The sequence below is a fragment of the Struthio camelus genome, chromosome 1 (assembly GCF_040807025.1).
Source record: "Struthio camelus isolate bStrCam1 chromosome 1, bStrCam1.hap1, whole genome shotgun sequence".
In the NCBI taxonomy this organism is placed as follows: Eukaryota; Metazoa; Chordata; class Aves; order Struthioniformes; family Struthionidae; genus Struthio; species Struthio camelus.
In genome coordinates, this window is record NC_090942.1 from 88437441 (window position 1) to 88463303 (window position 25863).

Sequence of the window (25863 nt, forward strand, 5' to 3'; positions counted from 1 at the left end):
AAAAAAAAAAAACGAACCCCAAAACAAAAACAACCCTAAGGAAATTAAATTTAGAAAGCAGAACCTGGGATTAAAGTGAATTGGAACCGGAAAGAGACAAACACCAATGGCAAATTGCAAAGAAACCAAGCATAATAAATCCTGACAGAACCCCAATAATAACAGAGGTTGAATGAATAAATAAAGTCCCTAGGATTAAACCAGATTTGTGCTGCCACTGAGCTTCTTCCACAGACACCTAAAGCTGTAACTGACTGTGGCCTCAGCCTCTGCTGCACTGAAGCCACTGTCCAACCAGGTAGAAAAATAAAGGTCTAATTCACTGGAAATTTTCATTTAAAAAACCTAATGGAATAGGGTTCGCGTTTAAGCTTCTGTGTCAACTTCTGGCTTATCTTCAACTCCATTTTGCTCATCTTTCATTTCTGCATCTTCAGGGTGGCTGGTTTGAAGAGTATCAGCTGACTAAACAGAGAGAGAGAAAGAAAAATACTCCTTTGTTATACAAAGTTGCTAGAATTTGCAAACAATATCACAAACCTTATTTGGTGCCTGGTAGCCATTAGGCTGCGTCTCCCTACAAGACTGAAGTAAGATATCAAGAACCTTAGCCAAGAGAAACCAAAAGTTTCTTTGCATTTTTTCTGCATCTAAGAAACAAGGAGCACTTTATAAAGAGGGCTGAGCAGTAATACTGACATTAGGTAGTTATGATTCTTAATACTGCTTGCACAGGCTTCTTCTGGCATGTACATTTGCCACATAATACTTTGTTAATGTGTTCTTCCACAAACTGAAATTCATTTAGGACATCTCTGCACAGAACTGCTTTTGTCCTGCTTCAGCTTTAATACTGCTGTTTTCCCCCTTCTCCCATCCCTTAAGAGGGAAACATCTTCACAGCACACTTGGACTTGGTGAGGTGCTTCTTCACAACTTAAGACATTTGGCTTCATAAAGAATGTGGAAGAGTAATTTCAACTCTATGACAGACACCTAACTAAGCTCTCTTAAAGGACAGTCAGAAGAAAACCTATTGAGAACTTGGATCCCTCATCTTATATGACAAGGCAGCTATTCTAAAAACTCTCCTGGCTTGAAAATGGGCCTCTCCTTGAAGATGGTATTTCAAATGTTACAAGGGTGTGGAAGGCAGAGAGCCATGGGGTAAGTAAGAATACCAGATCTGTTCTACAGTAGGACATTTCCTACTTCTTGTGCATCCTGTCCTGCAACCTTTTAATACTTTTAAAACACAGTAAGGGGAGTGGGGTGGGGGAAAAGTGTCTTGTACTGCTCATCTCTCTAAGGTACTGCAATTAAATCGCTACTCTGCCTGTCAGCTTAGCACCCTGAACTGTCTGTCTTGCAATGACTTTAGATGAGCACCATACTAGAGCAAGCAAGGAGATGAGTGTGCACGGTTGGGTTGGCAGGGAGGGGTGTTGAAAGAGGTGTGGAATCACTAAATTGCATGTTACACCAGTTAGCTGCAACGTGAAACTGCAGCCAAAGAACAGCCAGGAATCAAAAGGTCAAGCTGATATTTCTTTCCTCTTTAGAAGCATTCTGTGAAGCACAACAGCAAAGTCTGCTCTCCATAGAAAATACCTTAGCTAGGAATCTTGGGCTCAAGAGAACATAATTAACATCTCGACCTTTAAAGATTCCTAACTCCATCCATGTATGTGAACTATCTAATTCAGGGAAAGGATTACTGAATCAAGAGTGGCTATCTTGAACTCCAGCAGAGTGTAAGATCTGTAGATTTCAGGAATTTCAGAACCATAATCCAAATTGCTTTCTTAGGAATCAGAAGACATTTGCTGAACAAACCCTCTTCTTCAAAGCTGTTGAACTTCTCCACCAGACAAGAAAAAACAGCTGGAGCTAGAGTAAGGTAACCAAGACAGCTGATAAAGTAATAGGAAAACTTTTTTTTTTTTTTTGCAAGAACTCCTCCCATGACAGACCCAGGGAATAAGTGTCCTTTGGCTACAGTTCCATATGGCATCTTCATATAAAATCACATAAATTTTAAGTAGCTCCCCCAGAACAGTGTAACCACATGCAGATCTCCAAGATCATCTGACTACTGAGATGAATGAACCAAACCGATGCTACCCCAAAGTACATGGGAAAACTGGAACAAAGTTTGCTGTCTTCACAGTATCTCCAACTGTATGCAATGCCTATGGGCCTGCCTTTCACTAAGAACAGAACTCTGCTAACTACTTAGGGGCTGAGGTGTACGTTTCGATAAACATGAAGATAACCCTTGTGTACTTTTAAGTATAGGGGGCATAACTTGTTTCAGTAAATCAACTCTGCCTCATTGAATGAGAGCTGCCTCTGAGTGAAGGATCTTGCAGTGTTCCACACCGCGGGGGAAGCCAGACTCCCAAGTTATGCTACCCGAAAGAAACATGAATGGCAGAGCCTGATAGTAGGCGATTAAGAACTGCAAATTCACAGGTGAAGATCCCTAACAGTGAAATAAAGATACAGTAACTCAATTAGAGTGATCTTGCTGAGATATTTTTATTAAAGCCTCCAGCAAGCAAGCACTGCTGCGGCTCTCAGGCTGCTTTAACCAGGTATCTAACTACCTTACTCATGAGTAATGCTACTTTCCTTGCAGAATTGGTGCGGAATTGTCCACCTTTATGGTTTTGTTTATACTCCCTTGTGAGAAGGGGAACCAGATCCACAGAGCCACTGCTATTCTTTAAAAAGAGAACAAAGCATCCCAAAATAGAACACTCAGCTCACCACATCATCCAGTTATGGGCAATTATCCCACAAGTAGTATATGACTACTTTAACAGAGTAAATGTAGATGAAGCATGGGATACAATCCCCACTGTTTCTAGGCTAAAAATTAATTTCAAATACATCCCACTTTGAAAGACTGGCAGGGGGGAAAAAGAGGAAGGGGTTTGTGAAGCATTTAGTATAGCATACAGTCAACTAACACAATTTGAGATAGCAGAATTCTGTCAGGATAGTCTCATTCCATCTGAGGACAGAGGGCTCCAGGATACTTAGTGACACAAAGCACAGGCTAAACGACAGGAAATTGACATACCAATACTTGAATCTAGGAGTTGTTTTTTTGTTTTGTTTTTGTTTTTTTTTTTAAATATATTCTCTATGCATATCCTGGGAAGATAGGGATAAAGATCTATGGAAATAACCTCGTTGACAGGCAAATTTCTACACTGCTCAACGTTACTGAGAAAACTGAGTCCAACACAGATACCAGATTTCTCTTGGAAGTTACACATTTACTCTGTCTGGGGCCATCAGATTTAAAGAAAACAGATGAGCATTTTCTTGGGTTATGAGATTCTCACAGGTAATACTGAATATTTCTTGTTGGCTGATATATCCTATTATTATAATGGCAGTATTTGATTACATGTTAACTGAACTAGTATTTGCTAAAATTTCAGTGAAAACTTAGTAGGAAAACCATCCATACAGTAGAATAAAGAATCTTCCGACAGCCCAAAGAGATAGCTCAAGATTGACACTTCAAAAAAGTGAATCTGTGACACTAGTATGCGGTTGATGCTCTCCGTGTTAAGATGCTCTCCATCTTACATTTGTCTCCATGAGAAGCAAGACAATTCTCAAGGTTTTGCTCAGGACCCATCACTATACTATGAGAGGCATAAAGTCACAGCGGATGGACCACTCGGACATCAAAACAGACTGTTCTTTAGAACAATCAGTTTGAGGAGAAAAGGTGCTTCTTTCAGTTCAGATCATGTTTGCATCTCATCACTTCAATTGCTCACTGACATTAACAGTGCTTTGCTGCAAGATCAGCTGAAATGAAGTAAAGGCATCCTGTGCAATGCTTGGTACTGCTAGTTTTCTTGTTCAAATAAGATGGCCTGAAAATTGTGCGTGTTGGCCATTCCCATTTTTCAGAGGTAGCTACTTCAGTGCTCTCCCATTGTGCTATTTACCTGTACTAAAAAGTAAGCTGAATACACTAAAAACTCACTATCCCTTCCCTAACCACAAGACGATGACATGCATTTTCTGGAGTAGTGTCACCTACCTTAAAGTCTTTGTCCGCAAGCCTTTGGAACATGTTGGCATACATCTTTTTCTCTTTCTCGCGCTGCTCCCGTATTTTTTGCTGACAAGTTACTAGTTGCACTTTGGCAGCTTTGTTACTTGGGTAAAGTTGTATCACTTTCTGGAAATCATCCCGGGCCAATTCAAAGTCATTAACAGCCAGGTGGGCTTCCCCACGTCGGAAGAGGCCTTTTTCGTTGCTGCTATCCAGCTCGAGGGCCTACATAAACAATTAATTCAAGAAGGTTTTTCCTCCCCCCCCCCCCCCCCAAAGTAAAATCCAGTCAGATCACCAGAGACTCCTAGAAACTGGACTCTGATTCTGAAATGTGTGTCTCCTGGAATTCTGGGCTTACTATTAATAGAGAGGGTTGAATACAGTAGGACTTTAGACAGAGAACCAGGAAATCAGATGTTTAATCCTGGCTCTATTACCAGCTCTTTGATCTTTGCCAACACCACTACCTTTGCCTTGTCTACCTGTTTCTACTTTCTAAATGCTTTGATGTTCTCAGTTAACATACCAGCAAGTTATTAAAAGATATTCCAGGAACAATAACAATGAAAATACACTGCAGAATATTTGTACATTGTGTATTTGGTACTACCAATACCAGCTGGTAAGACAGGCTGAACAGCATGAGGTGTGAAGGATAAGCTGCACAAGCAAACTGACAAGAGTTTAAGAATACAAAAGCTCTTACTACCTTGTTGCAGTTCTCCAAAGCCTGGGAATACTCTTTCAGCTTGAGATGGCACATAGCTAGATTAAGGTGGGCAGCAAGCCTCAGGCTCTTGGCTTTTGTATCATCCTCATCAGAAAGTCCTGATTCATGCTCCAGCCATGACACAATCTTTTTATACTGTAATGTTGCTCGTTTGTATTTCCCCTCCTGTAAATACATCAGTTTAAACATCCACAGAGCTCACAGTAACTTTTAGCTGCCTCTTGCCCCTTCTGCTTACTTTGAGCAATGCCCCAGAGAAAACAATTTCAAGTAAACAAAGTAACTTCTTTCATCAAAAAAAAAAAAAATACAGTATTTGTCAGCAATTCCTGCATAGGGCCAGAAACTCTTTAGGAATCATACTACTCACTAAAGCTGTGGGCATAGGCCAGCACTGAAACTTTGCTCTCAGCTCCCACCTTATACTCAACTTCAAATACAAAGGAAGATAGAGGAAGCATTCTCAAAGTATCAGCACTACCACTGACTGCACCATGAAGATCATGGGAGTCTCCCAGAGAAGGCCTGTCATGAACTGGTCAAGTCTTTTAAAATACAGCTTCTCCACACATCTGTACCCTAAATATATGTTTCTCATTCATAGCACTATCTCATAGCAGCAACTTCAAATACTGTAACCTTGCCACTAATCAGTGGATGCCCCAAAGCTAGGTACAGCAAAAAGCTTTGAGGGAGGGGGAAAAAAAAATGAGGAAAAAGCTAACTCTCTGCAGAGCAGCTAATACTTGAATATTGCAACACAGGCTCTCTGTGGGTACCATGAACAGCAGCTCATGACATGAATTATAAATGTTAACAGAACTTGGAGGCTGTAATTCACCTTGAAGTACTGAGTGCCTCTCTCCTTCACAATGCAGCTTTGTTCCAGCTTCTCTTCCGTGTTCATTTCCCAAGACTCTTTAGCCTAAACAAAAATAAAGAGTTCAAATAGAGGATGCAACTTGCCGGGGAAATCCACATGGCTATGCTGTTTCTCACTAACAGGTATGGTAAAGACAGGTTTGGCAAAGGAGAGTTGTGAACCGCTACTGAAAAAACAGAAACTGGGCTAGAGCAGAAAAGACACAGACCACAACAGACAGGAATCCAGTAATAGCAAGGGCAATTTCAGCCAAGAAATCTGTATGCTGTCACCATAACAATGGCTTCTCTATTTCAGATCAGAGTTCAAAGATTCCATCTTTCTTATTTAAGTTGCATCAACACCTCTTCCCCTACCTCCCAATCTGTTTGGGACTTCATCTCTCATTCTTACCTTTTCAAAGCTTTTGAGCTTCACTTCATACTGTAGCTCTGCATCTGGAGGGATCTGAAATTTCTCCTTCCCAGCACTTCCAAAACCATAGCTGTAAGATAGGGGGGGGGGGAGGGGGGGAGAGGGGAAATGCTCTAAAGCTGTCCAGATAACCATGCTTGCACATCAGAAGCTAGAGGCAAAGAAAACATGCAAGTCTGGGATGTCTATACAGCATTACTACGAGGCATAAGGGCTTGAAGAATTTTTCTTCTCTAAAATTATCAAGCACAAGGTAGAAGAAAGCTGGAGAAAAAAAAACTCATTTCCCGAATTTCTCTAGCCTTCAGGTTGCCAGTCCCAGTTTTTTAGCATATGTGAAGGAAAGGCACATTTTCTCCCCATTAAGGAAAATTACATTACATACATAACTTGCTTTACATTCATAGTCAGTCTCCAGATGTTCCTTTCAGAGTATCTGGATTTTAGTAACACTCTCAGAAAAGCAAACATCAGTGGTACATTCAGAAATTAAATGAACAAGCATACGCTTAAGATACTGCCAATCAGCTGATTGACAATAGATGGCTATAGAAAGGTTCTGCCCTGCAACTCTAGTAAGAGGCTGCATGTTAGCAGGAAATCCCTCAAGATCAGACTGCTTTGCTTTTCATCTTCCATCAGAACCCACTTCCTCTAAAATCTTAAAATAAAAACTAAAATAAATAAGTTTGATGGAAATAATCAATGGAAACTCCTCTCACTGGAAAGAGAAAATTCTGCTTATATCTTAGACCACTGAAGGCTACAATATTGGGATTTCAGACCTCTGAGATAACTGTTCTTAAAGAATGCCCATGATGGTCCGAAGTTTGGATAGAACTCTGCCTTATAGCTCAGGAAGGCCTTGAAGGTGAACATTTTCTATGAGCAAAGAGTATTTCTGATACTCTTTGCTAACCACATCACTAAGGACTAGCTGTCCTGTCTGACAGTGCTGCTCAGAAGGCTGATCAAGACTTTTCCCATTCTGAGGCTGTTCTCCAGCCTAGGTATCTTTATATGCACTGCTGCACAGTGAGTACTGTTTAGGTAAAAGCAGCAACAGGAATTTAAGTTAAGAAAATAGAACAACAGTATTTGTTTTAATATTCACTAGCATTAACACTATCAAGACTAAGGTTTTTTATTTTTTTTTTTTTTTTTGCTTCTCAATCTAGCAGCTAAGTAATCTGAGCTTCATACTTCCCATACATCTAACTTTTGGGCCTGACCAAGTCTTTAACATGGTATTAGACAAAGCTGAAAGGCTTTACAGAAAACTTCTCCATTCTTGCCAGATGCATAGTATACACTCTTCAAATATCAAAAAGATCAGAAATAGCTCACTTCGGTTTGAGATAGAACACAGATTCCTCCAATTTCTCCATTTTCTGAATTGCTTTCTCCAGACCATGAGGAAGATCATAATTGTCACCTTCTCCGATCTCAAACTGCAACTCCCGCCTGTCAAACACGCGATCTCCGTATTTGCCTTCAAATTGGACTGGTAACAAAAAAAAACAAATCAAGACAAACAAATTTGAAGAGGTGTGTGTGGTGAGGGGCAGGTAGCGTAGGCAATACAGGGAATGACAAATTTTCCACCTAAATGTCTTTTTCCTTGAAAGCGGCTACCTAAGCAAGTTATTAGCAACTGGAAGCACATACAGCCTCTGCTGCTAAAGCCAACAAACCCTCCACTCTTTTTTTCAATCCAAATTTTCTTTTTGCTCCAACTACAAGTGTCAGAACAACTTTCCTTCTTGTTTCTCAGTAAATGAAAATATTATTATTATACTGGTCTACCTTTCTTGGTCAAGCGAGCACCTGAGCAGATTCAGAATCTCTGGAGAACACAAGTTCAGTCGCTGCTGGAAAATTTAAACCTCTCTAGAAACAGGAGAATGAAAGGCTACTCTACACTGACTCCTAAGCTACTAAGTAAGGGAAAGAAGCCAGGTATTAGTCTCTCTCAGGACAAAGAGTTGTGGGTGCTAAAAAGGTTCTGCCCTCCCAATCAGGTAACTGACTTACTCTCTACAAGTGCACCCTCATTGGGCTTCGAGTAGCCTTCCCCTTTCTTACGGATTCTTCGGATTATGCCACCGTCTTCATCATCAGTGAGGTCCTCCCCTTTAAACTCAAACAGCTCTATCTGTGGAGAGAAGAAAACACTTGCATTTATTCCCATCGTATCAATCCAGTAACTCATGGAACTCGTTCTCCAGAGATCTTTGAAACTGTAACTGTTTAGGCAGGCACTATCTTAGGCAACGTACTGTAAGATATTGGATAGCTAAGGCTATGCAGCTACTGTATTAAGTCAATACTAGATGGAAACAAGCCTACTGAAATGTCTTAGATTATATCCAGACCTTTAGAGACGGAGGGTGCTGGAGAGCAAAAGCCCTGATTTGCATCTCATTTGTATTTAATTTCTGAGCATACCCTCCCATCTACAGTCAAACTCAAATCAACTTCAAAGGGCTCAGAATTGAGCCCAAACTGATTTCTAACGCTTGTCCTGCAATATTAAAGCAAATTCAAAAACATCATTTCCGCTCAGGTTTCAGCTCTTCCCAACCCGTTTCTTCAACCTCCTACTCTTATGCTAGAGGACAATAATTGCAAAACTTCTGTGTCATCCTTGCTTGTATGTCTCAATACAACTACTGTTCTCATTTTGAGCCTGTTGTATTTTCCCCCTCTAGTCTCACCTTTGTGTACTGTGCGGTCACTTCAGAAAAACAGCTCCAGAATAAAGAAGGAACGAAGATGACTAAACTTTAGCTGCTAACAAAGAAATGTAAATAAGGCATTTTACAATAAAAAGGGAGATCTGGCCCACCTTTAATCTAAATTTGCTACTGCAATAAATTGTTTAGAATTTGTAAGAGCTGATGTTAATGTAAGAGAGATGACTACCCAGCCTGAAGCTTCACGTACACTTTAAAGTCTCTAGTGCAAAACAGAGCTACAGAGCTTGAAATGGGAGTACAGGAGAAGATGGAAAAAGGGTCCAATCACAAAGACAAACTTGGTGTTACTGCTATGAAATTAAGGAAAAAAAAAAAAAAACTTTGCTATCGTATGTTTGGCAATGGCAAAAAGAGAATAAGAGATCAAGCCATTATAATCAGCATTGTTTAGACTAAGTACTTTTTTTTTTTTTTTTTAAAGTTCAAGGTTACTGCTGCGGAGGTTCATGACAGTGGACTTAAAACATATCTGGAATACAAAAGGGACTGGATATTCTTCAGTACAAGTAGCACTTCCCACTTTGTATTTTGATGGATACCTAATCTCAAACAACATTCAGACTGAAACAAGCTAAGTCACCTCAGGACAGCCAATTGACGACAATACAGGTTTCCCCAAAATATTTTTTACCTGAACCAAGTTCTATGGAACAGTCCATCAGTTTGGAAAAAATAAAATAAAATAGGAAAAAAGTAAAAAGAATGAGGAAGAAAAACTGTAAGACATCCAGTTTTTCAGACTATAACCAGTAGAAAGACTCCAGATGCTGATATGCCGAGGAGACAGCTGCTGATCTCTTAATAAAGGATCTAGTGAGACCTAAGGCAAGCACATACAAAGCCAGTTATAAGAACGTGCTTTCTTTGTAAGGCAACTCGCATACAATTTTCTGTATCACGTGGCGACAGCACTTGCACAGGAACCATGCTGACTTTGTTTTTTAAATAATAAAAAAGGAAACAGGAGCAAGATAACTAAAGAGTAGAATCTCTTCACTGATTTTAAGTGCCTGAGAGTCTTACCAGTCAGAAACCACTCACACCTAGAACTTTGGAGAAACTTTCTGGATACAATATCTTTCCGGTTCAGGACACAACTGGCACCGGTTACTGGTTGTATCCGGTAATCTGCAGGGTATTTTACCAGGGAAGGCATAAATCCATTACACAGCTTCATTTCCATCTTTCTCCCTTTCCTCCTCTACCTACCACATCTTCACAGGCATAAACAGATGTAAAGGGTCATGAATGAAACTCCAGTTTAAACTGGAAGGTATCTAGAAGATAGAAAGATCAGCCTGACATCATTAAGAAAATCCTAGTAAAAACTGAAAAATCCCGACATCCTATTCCCCTGCTCTAATACCCTAGAGCAAATGGCTCCTCCTTTTTTAGAAACACCTTTCCAGCCTCAGAACCATGCTATTAGAAGGCAAATACTAATACTTATTTCAGCTTATATATATAAAATCAGCATTGATTGAATAGGCTCAGTAGGTAGTTAACTGAAAAAAGGTGAAGTGTCCTTTAAGTGGTAAGACAGTAAATTCCATACCGACTTAAGCAAAGATCTTACGTAGGAAGGTCTCCCTTCCACATTTTATGCAAAATTAATTTAATGCAGTACAAGGAGGAGGAGATGCGAAAAAGCTTCTGCTGACCAAAATACCACTTAGCACCAGAACATTAGTAGGGAAAGCACTTAGAATCAGTGGACAGGAAGAAGCAAGTTTGAATTTAATTTAAAAAAAAAGTTTGGTCCAAAAGAATCAAGTAGTAATGTTTCTCATAAGCACTTCTGCATTACAAGTTACATATGTAACTACATGTTCCAGTTGCATTTTCCCCACTCATAAACCAGAGGTATGGCTATACAAACTATTTCTCAGACTGAATTATTTTAACACTACTTATTTTGCACAAGTTACCTAGAAAGAAGGCTTCTCACCTCAACTGAAAGGTGACACGGCTTTCATGTTGGGATTTTCAGCCAACAAAGCTAAACAGGTGGTTTACTGAACTGCTAGCTCATAATGTTATAGAGCAGGCCAATTTAATTCGAGATTGCATCAGATGAACTCAGTACTTCTTAGTAGCACTCGGAAAAAAATCCCTTGCTGCAATTGCACTTCCATTTATTGAAAGGTTAGGTAATATCTATTGTTGCAGGACAACCAAGTAGCATTCCTAAGGGCTTAGCCAGTAGCCCACAAGATGCTTTATTATGCAGCCATGCAGCCAAGGTAGCAGGCATGGACAGCAGAGCGAGTGGAAGGAGAGCAAGAGCTGTTTTCATCTCCCCTTTCGACCCAGTCCTGTGTGACACTTAATATCACTTACCTTGGTGTATAGTACACAGAACTGTGCAGTCTAGCATGCATGTAGCTCAATCCAATACAAGTGAACTGTGATTATCCGTTAGAGTTATAAAGAAAGTCTGTTTTTAAGATGAGGTTCACAAGTCATTATTCTTCAACAGTTAACTGCACTAATAATTTTAGCATACCTGAAATGAGCAAGTGCTTAACCCTTGGGGGCCTGGGATACTACTTTCTGACAGTGTTTCTTCAATCTACCCACAAAAAGTACATCTCTAATGCTCACAAGTCTAATGCTCACATAACTCACAGGCTCATGGAAAAATGAAATGCAAATATGAGTATCCAACATCAATTACTTTACCCTTAATAGACCCTCATCTTTTCCATTTAGAGTTAAATTGGCTTCCAGTCCCTACTCCAAGAGCCGTTTTTAACCTCTTCCTCAGTCTGTGGATAAAACAATCTCAGAGCGATGAAACAGAACTCAAGAACCTTCCCTCAAGTCCCCAAAGTAAGCGCCTTAAAAGTATGAGTCCATTCCACTGGATAAGTGCTTAAAAAACATACTTTGAAAGTCCACCCGCCTTCTCTCAGGACCAATTAATTTTGAAGCATTTCTTGGAAAAGGGAATCATTTCAAAAATAAGAAAAATATATCCTCCCAGAACACTGTACAGGCTGTTTGTCAGGGCATGCCCCAGGAGAATTTCGGTATTATTCTTTAACTATAATAAGTCAAAACACAGGTCTCAGCATTCTGAGAAACTACTCCACCAAAGCAACACACAAGAGAGCTGCTATTTCTAACCCCCTCCTTGGCAGGGGCGGCACCTGAAATGGTTGCTTGAAAAATAACCTCCGTAGTAGAGGAAAGAATTTAAGCAACACTCATCCTAACCAGCTCCAGGCTTACTAAGATGCTAAGATGAAACTGGGGGTTCACTTCTGAGGAGATGAACTCTTCATGTGAACTGTACAACTAGTGTTACCCAGACATCAAACTCAAGACTGCTGGATCTGTCACAGGCCCAAGTATATTCAAATGAGCTTGTGACAGCAAGATTGATTAATGAAGCTTGGAGCCACAGAAAAGACTTTGGTAATCACCACGCAACCTGAATCAGAACAATTGTTTCTTACGGCGTTTCAAGGATTCCTAAAATGTTCTGGTCTCATAGAAAACAGACTTCATACTTTCAGGGCTGTTCAAATATATTATATATTTTAGCAGTTTACACAGGTTAATTACCTCTTTTTCCTGAGCAGCTCATTCAAGATTATGTTAATGCTACCACTAACAAAATAAAAAGCCCCAACCCCCCCATATATAGGGACAGACAGAGAGAGAAAAAAAAAAATATATATGAAAAAGACACACACACACACACATATATATATGAAAAATATATGACCGAGGACACTAATTGCTTTTTCTGTTGTTGAAATATGAAGTTTAACATAAGCAAGGTTATTCTGAGTCTTACAAAATGAAACAATTAAAAAAATTGTTTTTTTTCAACTACTTCAAAACCTTAGCCTGAGACAGTCTTCCATTGAGAGTTTTCAACCAGCTGGTAAAAAACACAAAGAGAGACTCCACAGGCTCCCCTTGAAAGGCACCCATAAAAACAGAGAAGAAAAACAACTCAATGAGCAGACATGCATTAAGTGAAATCACTATATACAGCTCTCTACTTCTGTTGGAAAAACATGTAATAGTCTGCCTTGTGCACCTTTTTTCAACTTTCATTTTCCTATAGTGAATGATTTTGTAACTGTAAGATTAAACCTAAGAGAGGGAAATATTCAAATATTTTTAAGACTCCAGAATAAGGGAACCTGAAATCTTGCAAATTAGTAGTGCAACTCCATGTTTTGCACCCTCTTCCCTAGTGGACGGTTTTTGTTTTTGTTTTTTTAATAAACCTAACACTCCTGTTTAAAAGCATACTTAGGGATCCTACGCTACAGAAGTCTAACTGCAGAACGTAGGATCTACCGTAGAACAAAACATGTGTATCTCATCATCCTGTCTAATACCAACTTTTGTCAGATTTTAGCATTAGCAGATTTACAATCACAAGTTGCAATGCCACCACTTTAACTTCATTAGAACTCATACACTTATTAATGGCCACTGTCACAGACAAAATGAAGGAGGACAAGCCTTTGGCCTGACCCAGTACAGTCGCTCTAATTGTTTGCTCCTCCAGCCTCTTGGCTCCAAAATTACAAGATTGACTACCTGGGATAATAGCTGGATCTGAACACTAACCTATTAACTGATGATCCTGAATTCTGAGATACAAGAATTATTCTCTACTGATTTCATTAAAATGAACTGTTCAGCTAGTCTTTCTAAATAATGAAATAATAGGCTTACTATCTGTTGCATAGTATATTACAACAGGTATTTCCTACCGGAAGTGCTGTATGTAAGTAGGCGTCACAGTTATTTTTGAAGCGTACAGTTATAGTGACTATCCCCCACTTACCTCAAAAATCAGCGTAGCATTGGGAGGTATCTTTGGAGGGCTGCCAGCAGACCCATAGGCGTATTCCGGTTTACATGTAATCCGACAAATTTCTCCAATCTTCATAGTTGCCACAGCAATGTCCCATGCTTTGATTACCTCACCTACGCAAGTCAGATTTCAATCACATGACTGTTAGGCACCTATGAAAGTCATCAACAACCATGAAGCTTGGCATCATCACTTTTCATATACATAACTTAAGAATCTGCCAGATAGAGCAAGAGTACTGAAAGACTTGATTGCACTCGCTCTTGTTACATCAGTTTAAATCCTAATCAAGTTATGAAGCTACTTGGGGATCCAAATCTAAATTTTCTTAAAATTTCTTCATTCTGAATGTAGTGATTCTTTTCCTCCTGCTACTTTCCTGCCTATAGAGAATACAGGTCATTCGAACACAGACCATATCTGAAGCGCCTGGCACAACCTCAAGTGCCAGAAAATGTAACAATAAACTCTTCAAAAAAGGTCTTAGGGCAAGAGACTGCCTACTCATATTTTGAAAATAATCCAAAAAAAGTCTTTTCTCTCTGTACTTTATCAGTTGGCAAAGACCAGCGTAAGTGGTAATTAAAAGTTACATGCACTTGTAACAGAAAGGGGAGGAAACAGGAGGAAGGATTCCTTGTAAAGCCAAAAGTGAACAGAAACTGGAACCTAAAGTAACAAAATTCTCTCTCTCTCTCACTCAAGCTCTCCTACTTGCTGCTTCTTTCCACTTGATCAAGTAGCCCGTGTATTAACCTCGTATTAACTGGCATCCTTGATATCACCCATTTTTAGTACAGTACAGAATTTTTCTCCCAAATAGAAAAAGCATCAGGCAGAGAATTGTCAGAGGAATTGGGAAACTGAGTAATAAGATTTGTCAGTCACGGATGTTTGGCTTTTTGCACCCAAGAATTAAGGCTTTTGATAATGAAGACGTGTACCCCGATATTCAAATTTGGATTAATTTGGAAGTTTAGGGAAAAGGGGGAGTAGACTTCCTTGTTCTTTAGCTGCAGTTGACGGCTGCCTCAGTACACCCTGTCCCAGTAATTGGTCACAAATAAGCACGCTCAAATGAGACTTCTGCCAAAAACCGTCAACAAAACCATCAACAAAACGCACATGCGGGCTATTTAACTAACTTTTATCATTATGTTTCAGGGTGAATTCCCATGAAGGTGAGTTTGCTTCCCTTGGAGTCATTTGTCTGAGGTCCTCTGAATTCTTCACAAACCTCATCAAGTGGCTACATATTTTTTTCCAATTCAGAAAGTTCTCAAAGCAGTTCTGATTGGGCCGTTCTAAGAGAAGAAACCTTACCTTTTGAGAACAAGTTAATATAGCAACTTTAATATTCAAAGGAGCCACATATGCAGGGAATCCTCATCTCAGTATCAGTAAGACTAATCAACATCAAACAGTACCTTTCCCCAAGTCAAAGGAAAACTTGTCTCTCCTGTCCAGGCTGGAGTCAAATTTCGTGCCATCAAGAAGCCATCCTGTATAATGGACAGTCACTTTATCACCTATCATTGGAGACTCTGTCCCACTGCCTTCTCTCTTGATAACCTGAGAAAAACAGTAAGTGACACTAAGATGATGAAAACTAAGTCTGCTAACTGGACATTAACTCCATTTACTTAGGTGTACACGTTATCACCTTCAGTTGACAAGGGATTTGCACGTTAACTGGAAATAGATTAGTAGTGTTGCAAACGCATGGACACTCAAGATAGCTCTGCAGTGATATGAGAACTTGAATGGCCACAGTTGGCACTGGTTTAGAGAACTCTGCATCTATAGTTAGCAATGTCACTTATCCTTCCTCCGCAAACTGTAGATGTTTGTGAAACCTAGATAAAGCCAAAGTTTTTTTTGCTTCATTTGCTCCTCGTATTTTCCTTACCAACACTGTATCATTACCCCAAATTTGTGTTCTATGCAAAGCATTTTAACAAGGAAAATACGCCAGTTCCTTGCATGCCACATCTATTCTAACAAAGATCTGAGATTCTTGAAGGTTGCTCTACAGTTTAACAAAGGTAACAGAGTTTCACCCCAACAAACGTTAGCTCTAGCAGTCAACACATTAACATTCAGGAACTGCAATACTAGTTTTGGCACCCTACAACTATAACATGGATTGTCAGCACCCACCCCTATTTTACAAATAAAACTGCAAGGATTCAGCATTCTTTTCAAGGGGTGCTACAGGTTAGTGAACAAGACCCAGCATCACCTAAGTTGATGCTGTAACAAAGAGCAAGTTCATCCAACCTCTTTGGTATCCATTTGAAACGTATATAAATATAGAGAACGATGACCACTTCTTTCATATAATATGGATATGAGGCTTTGCCAGCAACAGGATTTATAAAGCTTAAGTTCTAGTTTTCTCCAATACTGACTGAAACCATCTGGCTCCCAGCCGAAGCTTGGCATTACTTTAGCTAGGCAAAAGGGAATTAACGGAATATCTTATTTGCTTACTTCTATGCATATCTAGAAAACATCATCATGTTTGTAGAAGATACATGTTTATGCAAGTGCAATTATACAGAAACAAGGGTTGGTGTATCCCCTCCCATAAAAGGGGGGGGGGGGAACATAGAGATATTCCCCCATGCTTTCTCTACTGATCATATGTTTGCACTGAAGGAAGCACACCCTTGGGACTCTCACTCCCAAATTTCAACTTCCTGCAACCACTGCCAGAATCTCCTACTTTGTGCCTTGCCCCAACTTTGTTAGTGAAATTCTAGGGCCCCTCTGCCTGAAACAGAGGCAAACATGAACAGCTTCTGTCAGAAGGTGTCTTAATAGAAGCTGTCAGAAGCTTGTGTCTTAACAAACTGAAAGTATCTCAGTAGAGGCAGAAAAGAAGTTACTACTTGCTGTTACCTAGGGACAGAAGGCTCAATGTAATGAAGGATGCCTTATCTAACTATACCATCCCCTCACCCTGCATAACCTGAATGCTACAGCAGTTCTTCATGCTACAAAACTAAGATAATTTATTAATTTTTTTTCCACGGAAGACAATTCAAGCAATCATTTAACTGAAAGAGATAAGTAAATAGAGACATTTGAAAATAATGGGAATCTAGTAATCAATTTGAACTACATCATGATTTTAAATTTAAGAAGGAAAAAAAAAAAAAAAGGCTCCAAGCTGTTAGGAGACTAGTAGTTTTAAGACAGCCAACTTGAAATCACCTTGTAATAACTGCATTTAATGATAATTTACTAAGCTCTTTCAAATGCCAGGTTCTTCAATGTTAGACAACACAAAAAGTTATGAATATCTCATTTTCAGTGTTTATACAATGTTATTCTTTCACATTTTCTTCACTTTGGAGAGGAATCGAGTTGTTTTTTTTCCCCCCCACTATACTCAGTATGGTAACCCCTTTCCCTTTCAGATGGGGGATGCTGCTTTTTCTGCTCATAATGGGATTGCAAAGCTCATTTCTATTTCTAAACTTACGTGCTTACATTAGAAGCAATGCAATCACATTCCACACCCCAGGTAAAAACCTCTGTATACTATACAGATATGAAACTGATAAACAAATGAAAACTTTCTTGAAATCAATTAAATGACACCAGTACAAGATAGGTGTAGACTAGTTCAGAGTTAGACCTCTGATTTCTGTAGGTTTATTCTGCATTTCTACATTACTACAAAAACAAAACCCCTGAAGGCGCACTGGCTGGACTTCATAACCGTCTACATTCTTCTACACCTCATCAGTCCAAAATTTCACCTTTCCTCAGTTCTTTTGCCAGTGTTTTCCTTTTTTATTACCTGGTTCTCTTCCATCATCAAAAGATGCATAGTACATGGAGTGATAAGGCAGGCATTATAACATTGCATTTTACAACGTTCAGGGAGCTGAGATGACACACCAGCAGGCAACTTCTTGGGCAGCCGCATATGCGAGAACACTAACTTGATGCTGTGCAATACACAAAAGCTAGAAACCCTCATCGAAATACGTTAGCAGAAATATGGGTAAAGGAGATTATAGGAACCAAGTACACATCTTCAGTCTAGTCCTCAACACCCTTCTTTGAAGTAGAGGAAGTGCCCCAAAGACAAGTCCCACTAAAGGTAGAATTTTGTCTTTACAATCCTCCTGCTTTTCTTCTTCATAACATAATTGATCTGAAATTTTACTGAATTAAAAAAAAAAAAGCTTCTAGTGATTGTTGTTCAAGCTTCTAGGGACTAAAGAAGCTTCTAGAGATTGTGAAATAGGAAATTTTAGAGAAAGGAGGAAGTTAATGCAACTCCCCCCTCATTCATATGAATCCTGCCACTCCTATCAACTGACTTGCAAGTACTGAAGAAAGAAGCCAGGCTACTGGCACGCTGAATATCTGGCAAAAATTGTGACCACAACTAGCCCTGCAGTACGCCCTATTAACACCCTCACTCTTAACTTGCTAACAGCTAGTATTTCCCATGAAACAGAACAAATGACAGCCTTCCTGCCTCTTGCCACACAGATGGCGACTACACTTACATCAGGACCAAGTGTATATGGCATTATCTCATGTTTAAGAAATTGCTTCCACCAAGATGGAGAGCCCCATTTTCAGATTCTTAAGGTCAGGTTCACAGAGCAGCATTGTTTTATACCAACTCTGAATGAATACAGAATATACATACTATTCCAAGGCTTTTTTTTTTTTTTTAAATATCCCTGCCCCCGAGAACATATGCTGGGACGAAAAAACCCCCAACACCCCTCAAAACAAGCCAGCAGCGGGCATGGGAGCGCGCTCAGGGAGAACGGCAAAGGCACACAACTTCCTGATCGCCCCTTCGCCCGCACGCGTGTTGTGCAGCAACCTACACGTAGCGCATCCTCCTCGCAATCCGTTTTAACCTTCCCAGCTGGAGACCGAAAGCCCCGCTCGGCACCAGCACGGCTCCTCCTCCACGGCCGGCAGGGGGGCGCCCCCCGCCGCAGCCGCGCAAGCCGGCGCGCACGTGGCTACGCGCGCAAGGCGCGGCGCCCTCCCGCCCGCTGCCCCGCGGTGGCGTGGCTAATGTTTAACAGCAAGGGCCGCACGAGCCTCCCGGGCGGCGGGTAGCCAGGTAACGGCCGTGTCCTGAGGCAAAGGCAGGAAGGAAGGGGAAAATGAGGGACCACGCAGCCCAGCGAACACCGGGCCGGGGGGGGGGGGGGAAGAGAGGGGGAAGGCAGGGGGCAAGAGCAGGAGCTAACGAGGAGGCACGGGTCCGCCAACCCCCCCCCCCCGCCACGGCTCGCCCAAGAAACCCTCCTGCCAGCCCCAAAAGCCAGGGTGGGGAACGGAGGGAGGCGGCCCCGATCGGCCGCCGGCTTACCTTGAGAACACCCTCATCCCGCTTAGGGGTGATGTCCACCCCCTCCAGGGGGGCCCCGTCCGCCTTCATCTCCTCTGCCGTCATCCCGCCTGCCGCTGCCACCGCTGCGGAGAGGACGGGGGGGGGGGGGGCCGCTCAGGGGGGGTCCGCACCGGCCTCAGCGCCCGCTCGCCTGCCCGCCCACTGGCTGCAGCTCCCACGCCGGTCAGCTCGCGCCCGGGCTGCGGCGGCACCTCGCGGCGGGGAGGGGGAGGGGGAGGCGGAGGCGGGCGGGCAGGCGCGCGCCTCCTGCGCCTCTACCTCCGCCGCAGCGCCGGCCCGGAGGTCGATGGGGAAGGGGAGGAGACAGGGGAGGGGGGAGGAGGGGCCGAGAAGTTTCTAGAGAGGTAGCCGAGAGGGTTTAAAAAGCCCGAGCCCGCCAGGGGCTGAGGGGAAAGTACGCGTTGTGTGGCCGCATGGGTGCGCACGCTGTAAGCAGCAGGCAGCTTTTTCTTTCTTTCTTTCTTTCTTTCTTTCTTTCTTTCTTTCTTCCCTTTTCTTTTTTCTTCCTCCTACCGCTACATGTTCTCAGATTTACATGAAAGCGCAAATAGGCACAAAGCAAAGTGCCTTCTCAGAGGCAGCAGTAGGAGTAGCTTGCATGTCTTTTGGCTTACTGAGCTGAGGAATCCGGTTAGAAGCTATGTGCTTAAAAATAAAACTATGTGAACCAAGAAGGGTAGGAACAGGCTTAGTACGCTTCTGACCCAAGTTCTGTGGTTAAGAATTAGCTTTGAGCAGTAAAACGTTTGTATGGGGATAAGTCATTCCGGTGGTTTTGTGCCTTGACCCACTCCCAGAGTGCTGGGCATTGCTGCAGCTTTGCAAAAAAGAAACGCCCTTTGAAAATGGAGGTTGTTAGTACAAGTACAGTGGAATAAGCAAACCAAGATTCTGAGCTTATTTGCAACAGCACAAACGTTATGCGTTGCGTGCTACCTTCAGTCCAAATATCTGCAACTTGCAATGATGTAATATCAGACCAGGATCCCCTCTGGCGATTCGGTGCTAAGTTTTGCAGCGCTAAACTTTCTACTGCAAGCCATTACTGCGGGATTCCTGGGGTTACCGCGTGCAGCTGTGCCTGCTCCCCCTTCCGTGAGCGTTGTGAGGTGGCGGGCGTGCTCCCGACCCTTCCTGAACTTTCTTTTCCCCAGTTTTCTCTCACTTTCTCGACGCGCCCTGGGCGGCGGTTGGGGGCGGGCGCTGCCGCTGCAGCGCGCTGCCTGCCGCACAGCGGCCTCTGCTGCCTGCGGGCGGCGGCGCCCTCCAGCGCCGCCTGCGTCCGCCCGGGCAGAGCGCGCTGCGCCGGGGCCGGGGCCGGCCTTCGCGCTCCTCCGCGCCGGCCCAACCGCGGTAAGTAAGCCGCGGGCTTTGAGTGAGAACGTCCGTATGGCCTGCACGGGCCCGAGAGCCGAGAGAAACCCGCTTATTTTGTGCTTTCTGCTTCTGCTTTCTCAACGTGATGTTTTGACCCCTCGATAGCAGCAGCCAGAGGCTGGTGGACAGATGCTCGGTGTTTCCAGAGGCAGTTTGCCAATCCCCACTGCCGCCTCAGGGCATTGGTCCGTGCGGTTCAGACCCCCCAAACCGTTAGTTTGGAAGGGATCCCTGGAAAGGCTGCAGGGGGCTTGGCAGCAGCCTGTGCAGTTGGTCTGTGAGCAGGCATGGTGCGTCTGCCCTGGCTCTGCAGTTGCTCTGTGTCAATATAAAACTACATGTATGCACAGTACACAAAGACTTTAGCACCGTTAGCCTGGCTCTGCCGATGGAAAACAGTGGAAAGAACCTAAACAAAGAGCCTGGTGTTATTTCAGTAGATGGATGCAAACTGTAAAATCAACAGGTTTCCCCTGTAAAAAAACATGCTTTTCAGGCCTAAGCAAACATCTGCTTTGGTGCAGTTTCAATCTGAGGAGTAAGTGGGGGTGAGGAAAAGAGAGAAAGAAAACACTGTTTTTTGGGTGCATTTGGTCTAGAAAGTTCTAGCTGCAGTCAACTCTCAGTTTCCCAAGGATCGGTTACTTAGGTTGCAGATTAAATCTGTGGGAGGTGCAAGCTGTTTCTGTGCATGCTAACCTAGACCTTGACACTCTGGGGAGCACAGAGAAGCATCAAATCTGGTTCAGGTCCAGCAAGTCTAGCAGGTCTTGTTAGCCGAGGCACACCAAAAACATGGAGATTCTTCATCTGTCTCCTGACCAACGAGTCCATACTGTACTGGGTTTGCAGTCTCAGGTCAGCGCTAACACACAAGTTCTCTGCACTCCAAAGTCATCGGTGCATCCCTGACCTCTCTTTTCCTAGATTTTCTCCTGTCATGCTCTATGCTGATTTAAAATAAATTTTTTTGCTGTATGCAAAAAAGTTTGAGTCTCCCCTGTCTTTTAAGCCTCTTTTAAAGTGTCCTTTAAGGTTTATTTATATTACCATAGCATTGGAAAAGACCCTGACTGTCATATGAGAGGCCTGTTTTCAGAAGACATATAGTAGAGTCATCTGATAGTTTTGAAAATGAAGGCAGTAACCGCCTGGGCAGTAAAATGTTCCCAAAACAACTATTTCCAGCAAGACTCTGGAACAGCCTCCCAGGAGGTCAAGCCTAGCTAATGTTGGTTTACAACTTGCTACATTTATGAATAGGTTTGTTTAAAGATTTGCCAGAGATCATAAGGTTTGGATGAAAAGCCATCAAAAGATAGGCGTAGTATAACACAGCTGAGCTTTAGCTTGTAGCCTGTTGGAAAATATGATTTAGGAGATCAAGGATAGCTTGTAATACTTGTGCTTGTTGCACTATAAAATATAATGATGCATAGTAAGGAGGAAACAATGTCAAATCTGTTTGATTTGCACGCTTTTTTGTTGCTTTTGGTTGCGTGACCCTTGAAGTGCACAGCAGAGCACAAGCTTTCTTCAGTGGAACCCTATGTCGTCAGTGCGTGTAACACCCGTGTTAGGCCGCTCAGGGTGTCAGCTGCTGCCCTCCACCCAAGTTCAGTCTACCCACTCTTCATTCATAGGGCTCTCAAAATCCCAGAGCCTGAGAAGCTTCCACTGCAGCTTCGCCGAGGTGTCCCAGTGTCCCTGCTGTCTTTTACTCCTGGCAGTATCTAACACAACAAGCCCCATGTTGTCCTTTTAGTTCAGGAGAAGAGTTGAAGTCAGTATTCCTCCTTACCCTTTACTGCATCACTCCAAACTGCAACAGGTTGGCATGACCCCCCTATCAAAAAGCATTAGACACGGGCCTCTCATGTTCCTTTTCAAATATAAACAGTGGTATTACACTTATCCCTCACTTTAAAACCCGGCAAAATTTGAAGAGAAATGATCTGAGCTGTTACATAGCGGGCATGCAAATGAGGCCCAAACCCTCCAACCCACAGAAAGCCAAGAGGCTCTGGATCGGCAGTTCTCAGTGATTTCAAAGCTGCTCTTCTGCTTGTTCACTAACAGATGTCAACACTTTTTGAAAAGTACAGGCCATAGGACTTGCATTTATATAAGTTCCCTTCTTTTTCATTTTCTAGTAAGATTTTTTTTCTCCTGTGCTTCTACACATAACTACTCTGTTTAGCATTATCTGTTAATTCCATTTATGTGATAGGTGCTGTCCTTTTTTAGATCACAGATACAGATTAAAAAGGTTAAACTTAGCACTTTCTTGTGTAGACAGTATATCACTGTCTTCACTGATCATAGCCTGTGAGCCTGTTTCAGTTCATAGGATGCTAGTTAAATGCTTTTGAACTAAGATTTTAATTACCTTTCCAAATCAAATGCAAAGTTATTTTATCCAAACAGATATCATCAGCTACTTTCATTTTATTCTTTCCTTTTGAGGTTTTATCTTTAAAAAGCAATTAAGATTGCTGGGCAGGTGTATATTTAGACGCTCAGGTTTTCTATTTCTTTGCATGGTAGCCAGTGAATATACCCTAATGGATGCATGCTGACATCACCAGAAAGGATGGGCAATTCCTGGTTCTTTCATTAAAACACAACAGTATTTTACTAAGCTTGGAAATTGTAGTCTTTTGTCCACTGCTGTAAAAGTGCCATAGGAAAGTACTGTCAATAATTACAAATGGGTGATTACCTGGTTGATTCTGATGCACTCGTAGTAAAAATGGTACTATATTTGTTTTTAATCAGTTCTCTAGCAACTCCAGCACAGGGATTGTTTAAAAAAAAAAAAAAAAAAAAAGGGTGAATTGCTTTCTTGACCTAAAATGTCTTTGATAACCTGTCAATTTGTATAGTTAAAACTTTTTTCCCCACCTGGCTTTTATCAACAGCCACCTTTGGAAGGTATACATTATTGGAGGTTTATGTGATGTTGTTCTTGGTGAGTACAGCTTTTAAATGTTGTCTTAGACTCATTACTAATTCTACAACTTCACCTACTTTTCTCTGGCTCTTTGTTTCCCCTTGATGTATTATCTTTGTTTCTTTGATTTTGTTAAGTAACATAAGACAGCTTTCTTTATTGTTTTTTTTCCTAACTTATCTTTCCCATGCAAGCTTCTGTTAATTCCGTTTATTCTTTATTGCTTGGTTGCTCCCCACTTCTCCGTCTCCAATAGATGCTGTCTTTACCACAGTTTTGGGAAAGGCTGTTGCCCAAATTTAGGTATTGTATTCTCATTTGTGTTCAGTCTGTTGCACCTGAATTGTAGTACTTTTTCTCACCGTCTGTGTTCTGCATTGGTCGGTCATTAAGTTTCATGGCTTGCTGCTGTAGCCTACCCCGCTGGTGGCTTCATGGTGCTTATGCTTTCACAGGTGTTGAAGGAGGATGGAGAAGCATGTGAACACACCTGGGACCAGAAACACACCTGAGTCCAGAAAGTCATTGTTCCCATCTTCAGGAAAGCACAGGTTTGAGCACATTCTCAAGTAGTCCAGCCTCACCGGTTACTCTGAATGCCGTTTATAGGTGAGCACACCCTGGGCAAAGGCTGAGATGAGGTTCCAGACCCGCTGGCAGGGAAAAGTCTGAGCACAAAACTGTCCTAACATCAGCCCAGGCTACCATCTGTGTATTTAAGCCAGCTCTTGAGCCCACTTGCTCTTGCTGTATAGACATGGGTTTCCTTTATATGAATATGAAATAGAACTTTCAAGTACACTTTCAGTGTTTGCGTCTGTTGAATTAGCACTCACACTACGCAGCATACGAAGCGTATGTGACTCAGTTTTACGGTGAGTCTTCCCTTGCTAACAAGGCCATTGTCACACTGATGATCTTACTGAGAAGACAGAAATTAAGTCTTCAGGTGTCATCAAATTTCCTAAACACTTCAAATTACAAGTTCTAGGGTTTCCTTTTTTTTTTTTTTTTTTGACTGTGTTGACATAAGCGCATCCTTCTTTCCTGTGTCTTCTTGCCTTCAGGTTATCTTTTAGGTTGTGCACTTGCAGATCACTGCTTCCCTACGGATGCTGGGGCCTGCCATGTGACACTGGCAGTCATTCTACAGTGCTTACAAGCACAGAAGTCTCCAAGTTTTATTGGTCACCCTCCTGTGTTTCCCTCCCAGTCTAATGAGAATCAATGATGTAGGCTGTCTGTGGAAGGAAGAATTTTTGAAGCAGCTAATATTGGTGTTTTTAGTTTCAATTTGAATAGAAAAGCAGGAAATAGTTGTCAGTGGATAGTTATTGAAAGATCAGGCTGGGTGAATGTGTGCTCCTACCCCTACTAATTTACAACACACAAAAAAGGCAACAAATTACTCATCCATGACTCCCTGCTTGCTCAGTAACTGTCTCTATCTGTGGCTCCCCCTCTCAAGTCATAAGCACTTTGTGGCAGAGCTGAACTGGAAATACCAATCTTTCTGGGATTTAGGACTGCAGTAAGCGGAGGAGGCTCCCACGTTTGAATTAATGAGTCTTCCTGTGAGAAGCAGATACACTGATGAAGCTGCAGATCCTTCCTATAAACAGGTATGTAAACTTCTAAGAGGGGTATGACTGAGCAGAGTTTTTTTAGTTGGTTAATCACCCCAAAGAAGAATATGAATTCAAACTGGGCTGCACCCAAATGCACCTATATAAACCATGCTATAGCTAATTCTTATAATATTTCAACTTCAAGTTGCTGAATCAGTTGAAAGCAATTGAGTACTTCAGCTCTATGTTTAAGCAAAAATGAGAGTAAATGGTTCATACAGTAATAAGGGCGAAATTGTAAGTACATAGAAATTGGGAATTGTAAGTATAGGGTGATAGTTACATCCTGCTAGGAGAGAGTTAAAATCCTTCTGCAGACAGCCACACCTTGTTCTGGCTAAATAAGTGCCTTTAAATATAGGGCTTATTTGAACGCAGGGAAGCAGTTCAAAATAAGTCAGCAAACAAGTGCTAAATTTCTGGGTGATACAGCTTTTTTCCTATGCTAGTCAGCAGCTTCCACTGAAAAATCATATTTAAAACAATTCTAGAGTCTTGGGAGACGTTCAGAGAAAAACAGGAGCTTCTGGTCATGTCCAGAGGACAAGCCAGGGGAAATTATGCTGTCATTCTTGGTGAGGTTGCAGTTTCTGAGCACCTTTGAGCTTGTGATGAATAAATCCATATCAAGGATGATGCTTCTCCAGGATGACTCCTTTTTACTGTGTTTGCACACTAAGGACTTGCTCTCAGGGTAGCGCATGAATGTGAAGACCAGAAGCTGTCTGTCCAGTGTTGGCATGTGACATGACTAGGACGAGGGCCAAGCCCACCCCAAA

At 41.9% G+C, this 25863-nt stretch overlaps 2 protein-coding genes across 20 annotated transcripts in view; one reads left to right on the forward strand and one right to left on the reverse strand.

Moving 5' to 3' along the window:
* Positions 1 to 19428, reverse strand: FKBP4 (FKBP prolyl isomerase 4). Of its 2 annotated transcripts, XM_068955312.1 has the most exons (10): positions 19085 to 19428; positions 15150 to 15294; positions 13693 to 13835; positions 8152 to 8272; positions 7465 to 7621; positions 6097 to 6187; positions 5662 to 5745; positions 4800 to 4985; positions 4073 to 4312; positions 1 to 465 (listed from the first exon to the last, which is right to left on the reverse strand). In XM_068955312.1, exons 1-10 carry the CDS (start codon positions 19166 to 19168, stop codon positions 367 to 369), a joined length of 1350 nt encoding a protein of 449 aa, XP_068811413.1. In that variant the 5' UTR covers positions 19169 to 19428; the 3' UTR covers positions 1 to 366. The 2 variants fall into 2 exon arrangements, with proteins under 2 accessions (XP_068811413.1, XP_068811421.1); XM_068955320.1 differs by lacking the exon at positions 4073 to 4312 and having other exon boundaries at positions 19085 to 19383.
* The window catches only part of TCAF2 (TRPM8 channel associated factor 2), a 21031-nt gene continuing 13938 nt past the window's right edge, over positions 18771 to 25863 (forward strand). For 2 of the 18 annotated variants that reach the window (XR_011143048.1, XM_009682302.2), the window contains exons 1-4: positions 20400 to 20479; positions 23425 to 23474; positions 23912 to 24007; positions 24981 to 25078. The gene's annotated coding sequence lies outside the window, so the exon portion shown is untranslated. Of the gene's footprint in view, positions 18833 to 19509; positions 19555 to 20371; positions 20480 to 23424; positions 23475 to 23911; positions 24066 to 24523; positions 25079 to 25863 lie in introns of those variants that run through there. The other 16 variants (XM_068955208.1, XM_068955190.1, XM_068955229.1 and 13 more) reach the window with 16 other exon arrangements.

Bases quoted from the DNA above. Each gene is read 5' to 3' on its own strand.
- FKBP4 (XM_068955312.1), bottom strand. From the start codon at position 19,168: ATGACGGCAGAGGAGATGAAGGCGGACGGGGCCCCCCTGGAGGGGGTG. The intron at 15,295-19,084 runs GTAAGCCGGCGG...TGTTTTTCTCAG, and splicing joins GGGATGAGGGTGTTCTCAAG to GTTATCAAGAGAGAAGGCAG. The intron at 6,188-7,464 runs GTGAGCTATTTC...CCTATCTTACAG, and splicing joins GTGTTCTATCTCAAACCGAA to CTATGGTTTTGGAAGTGCTG.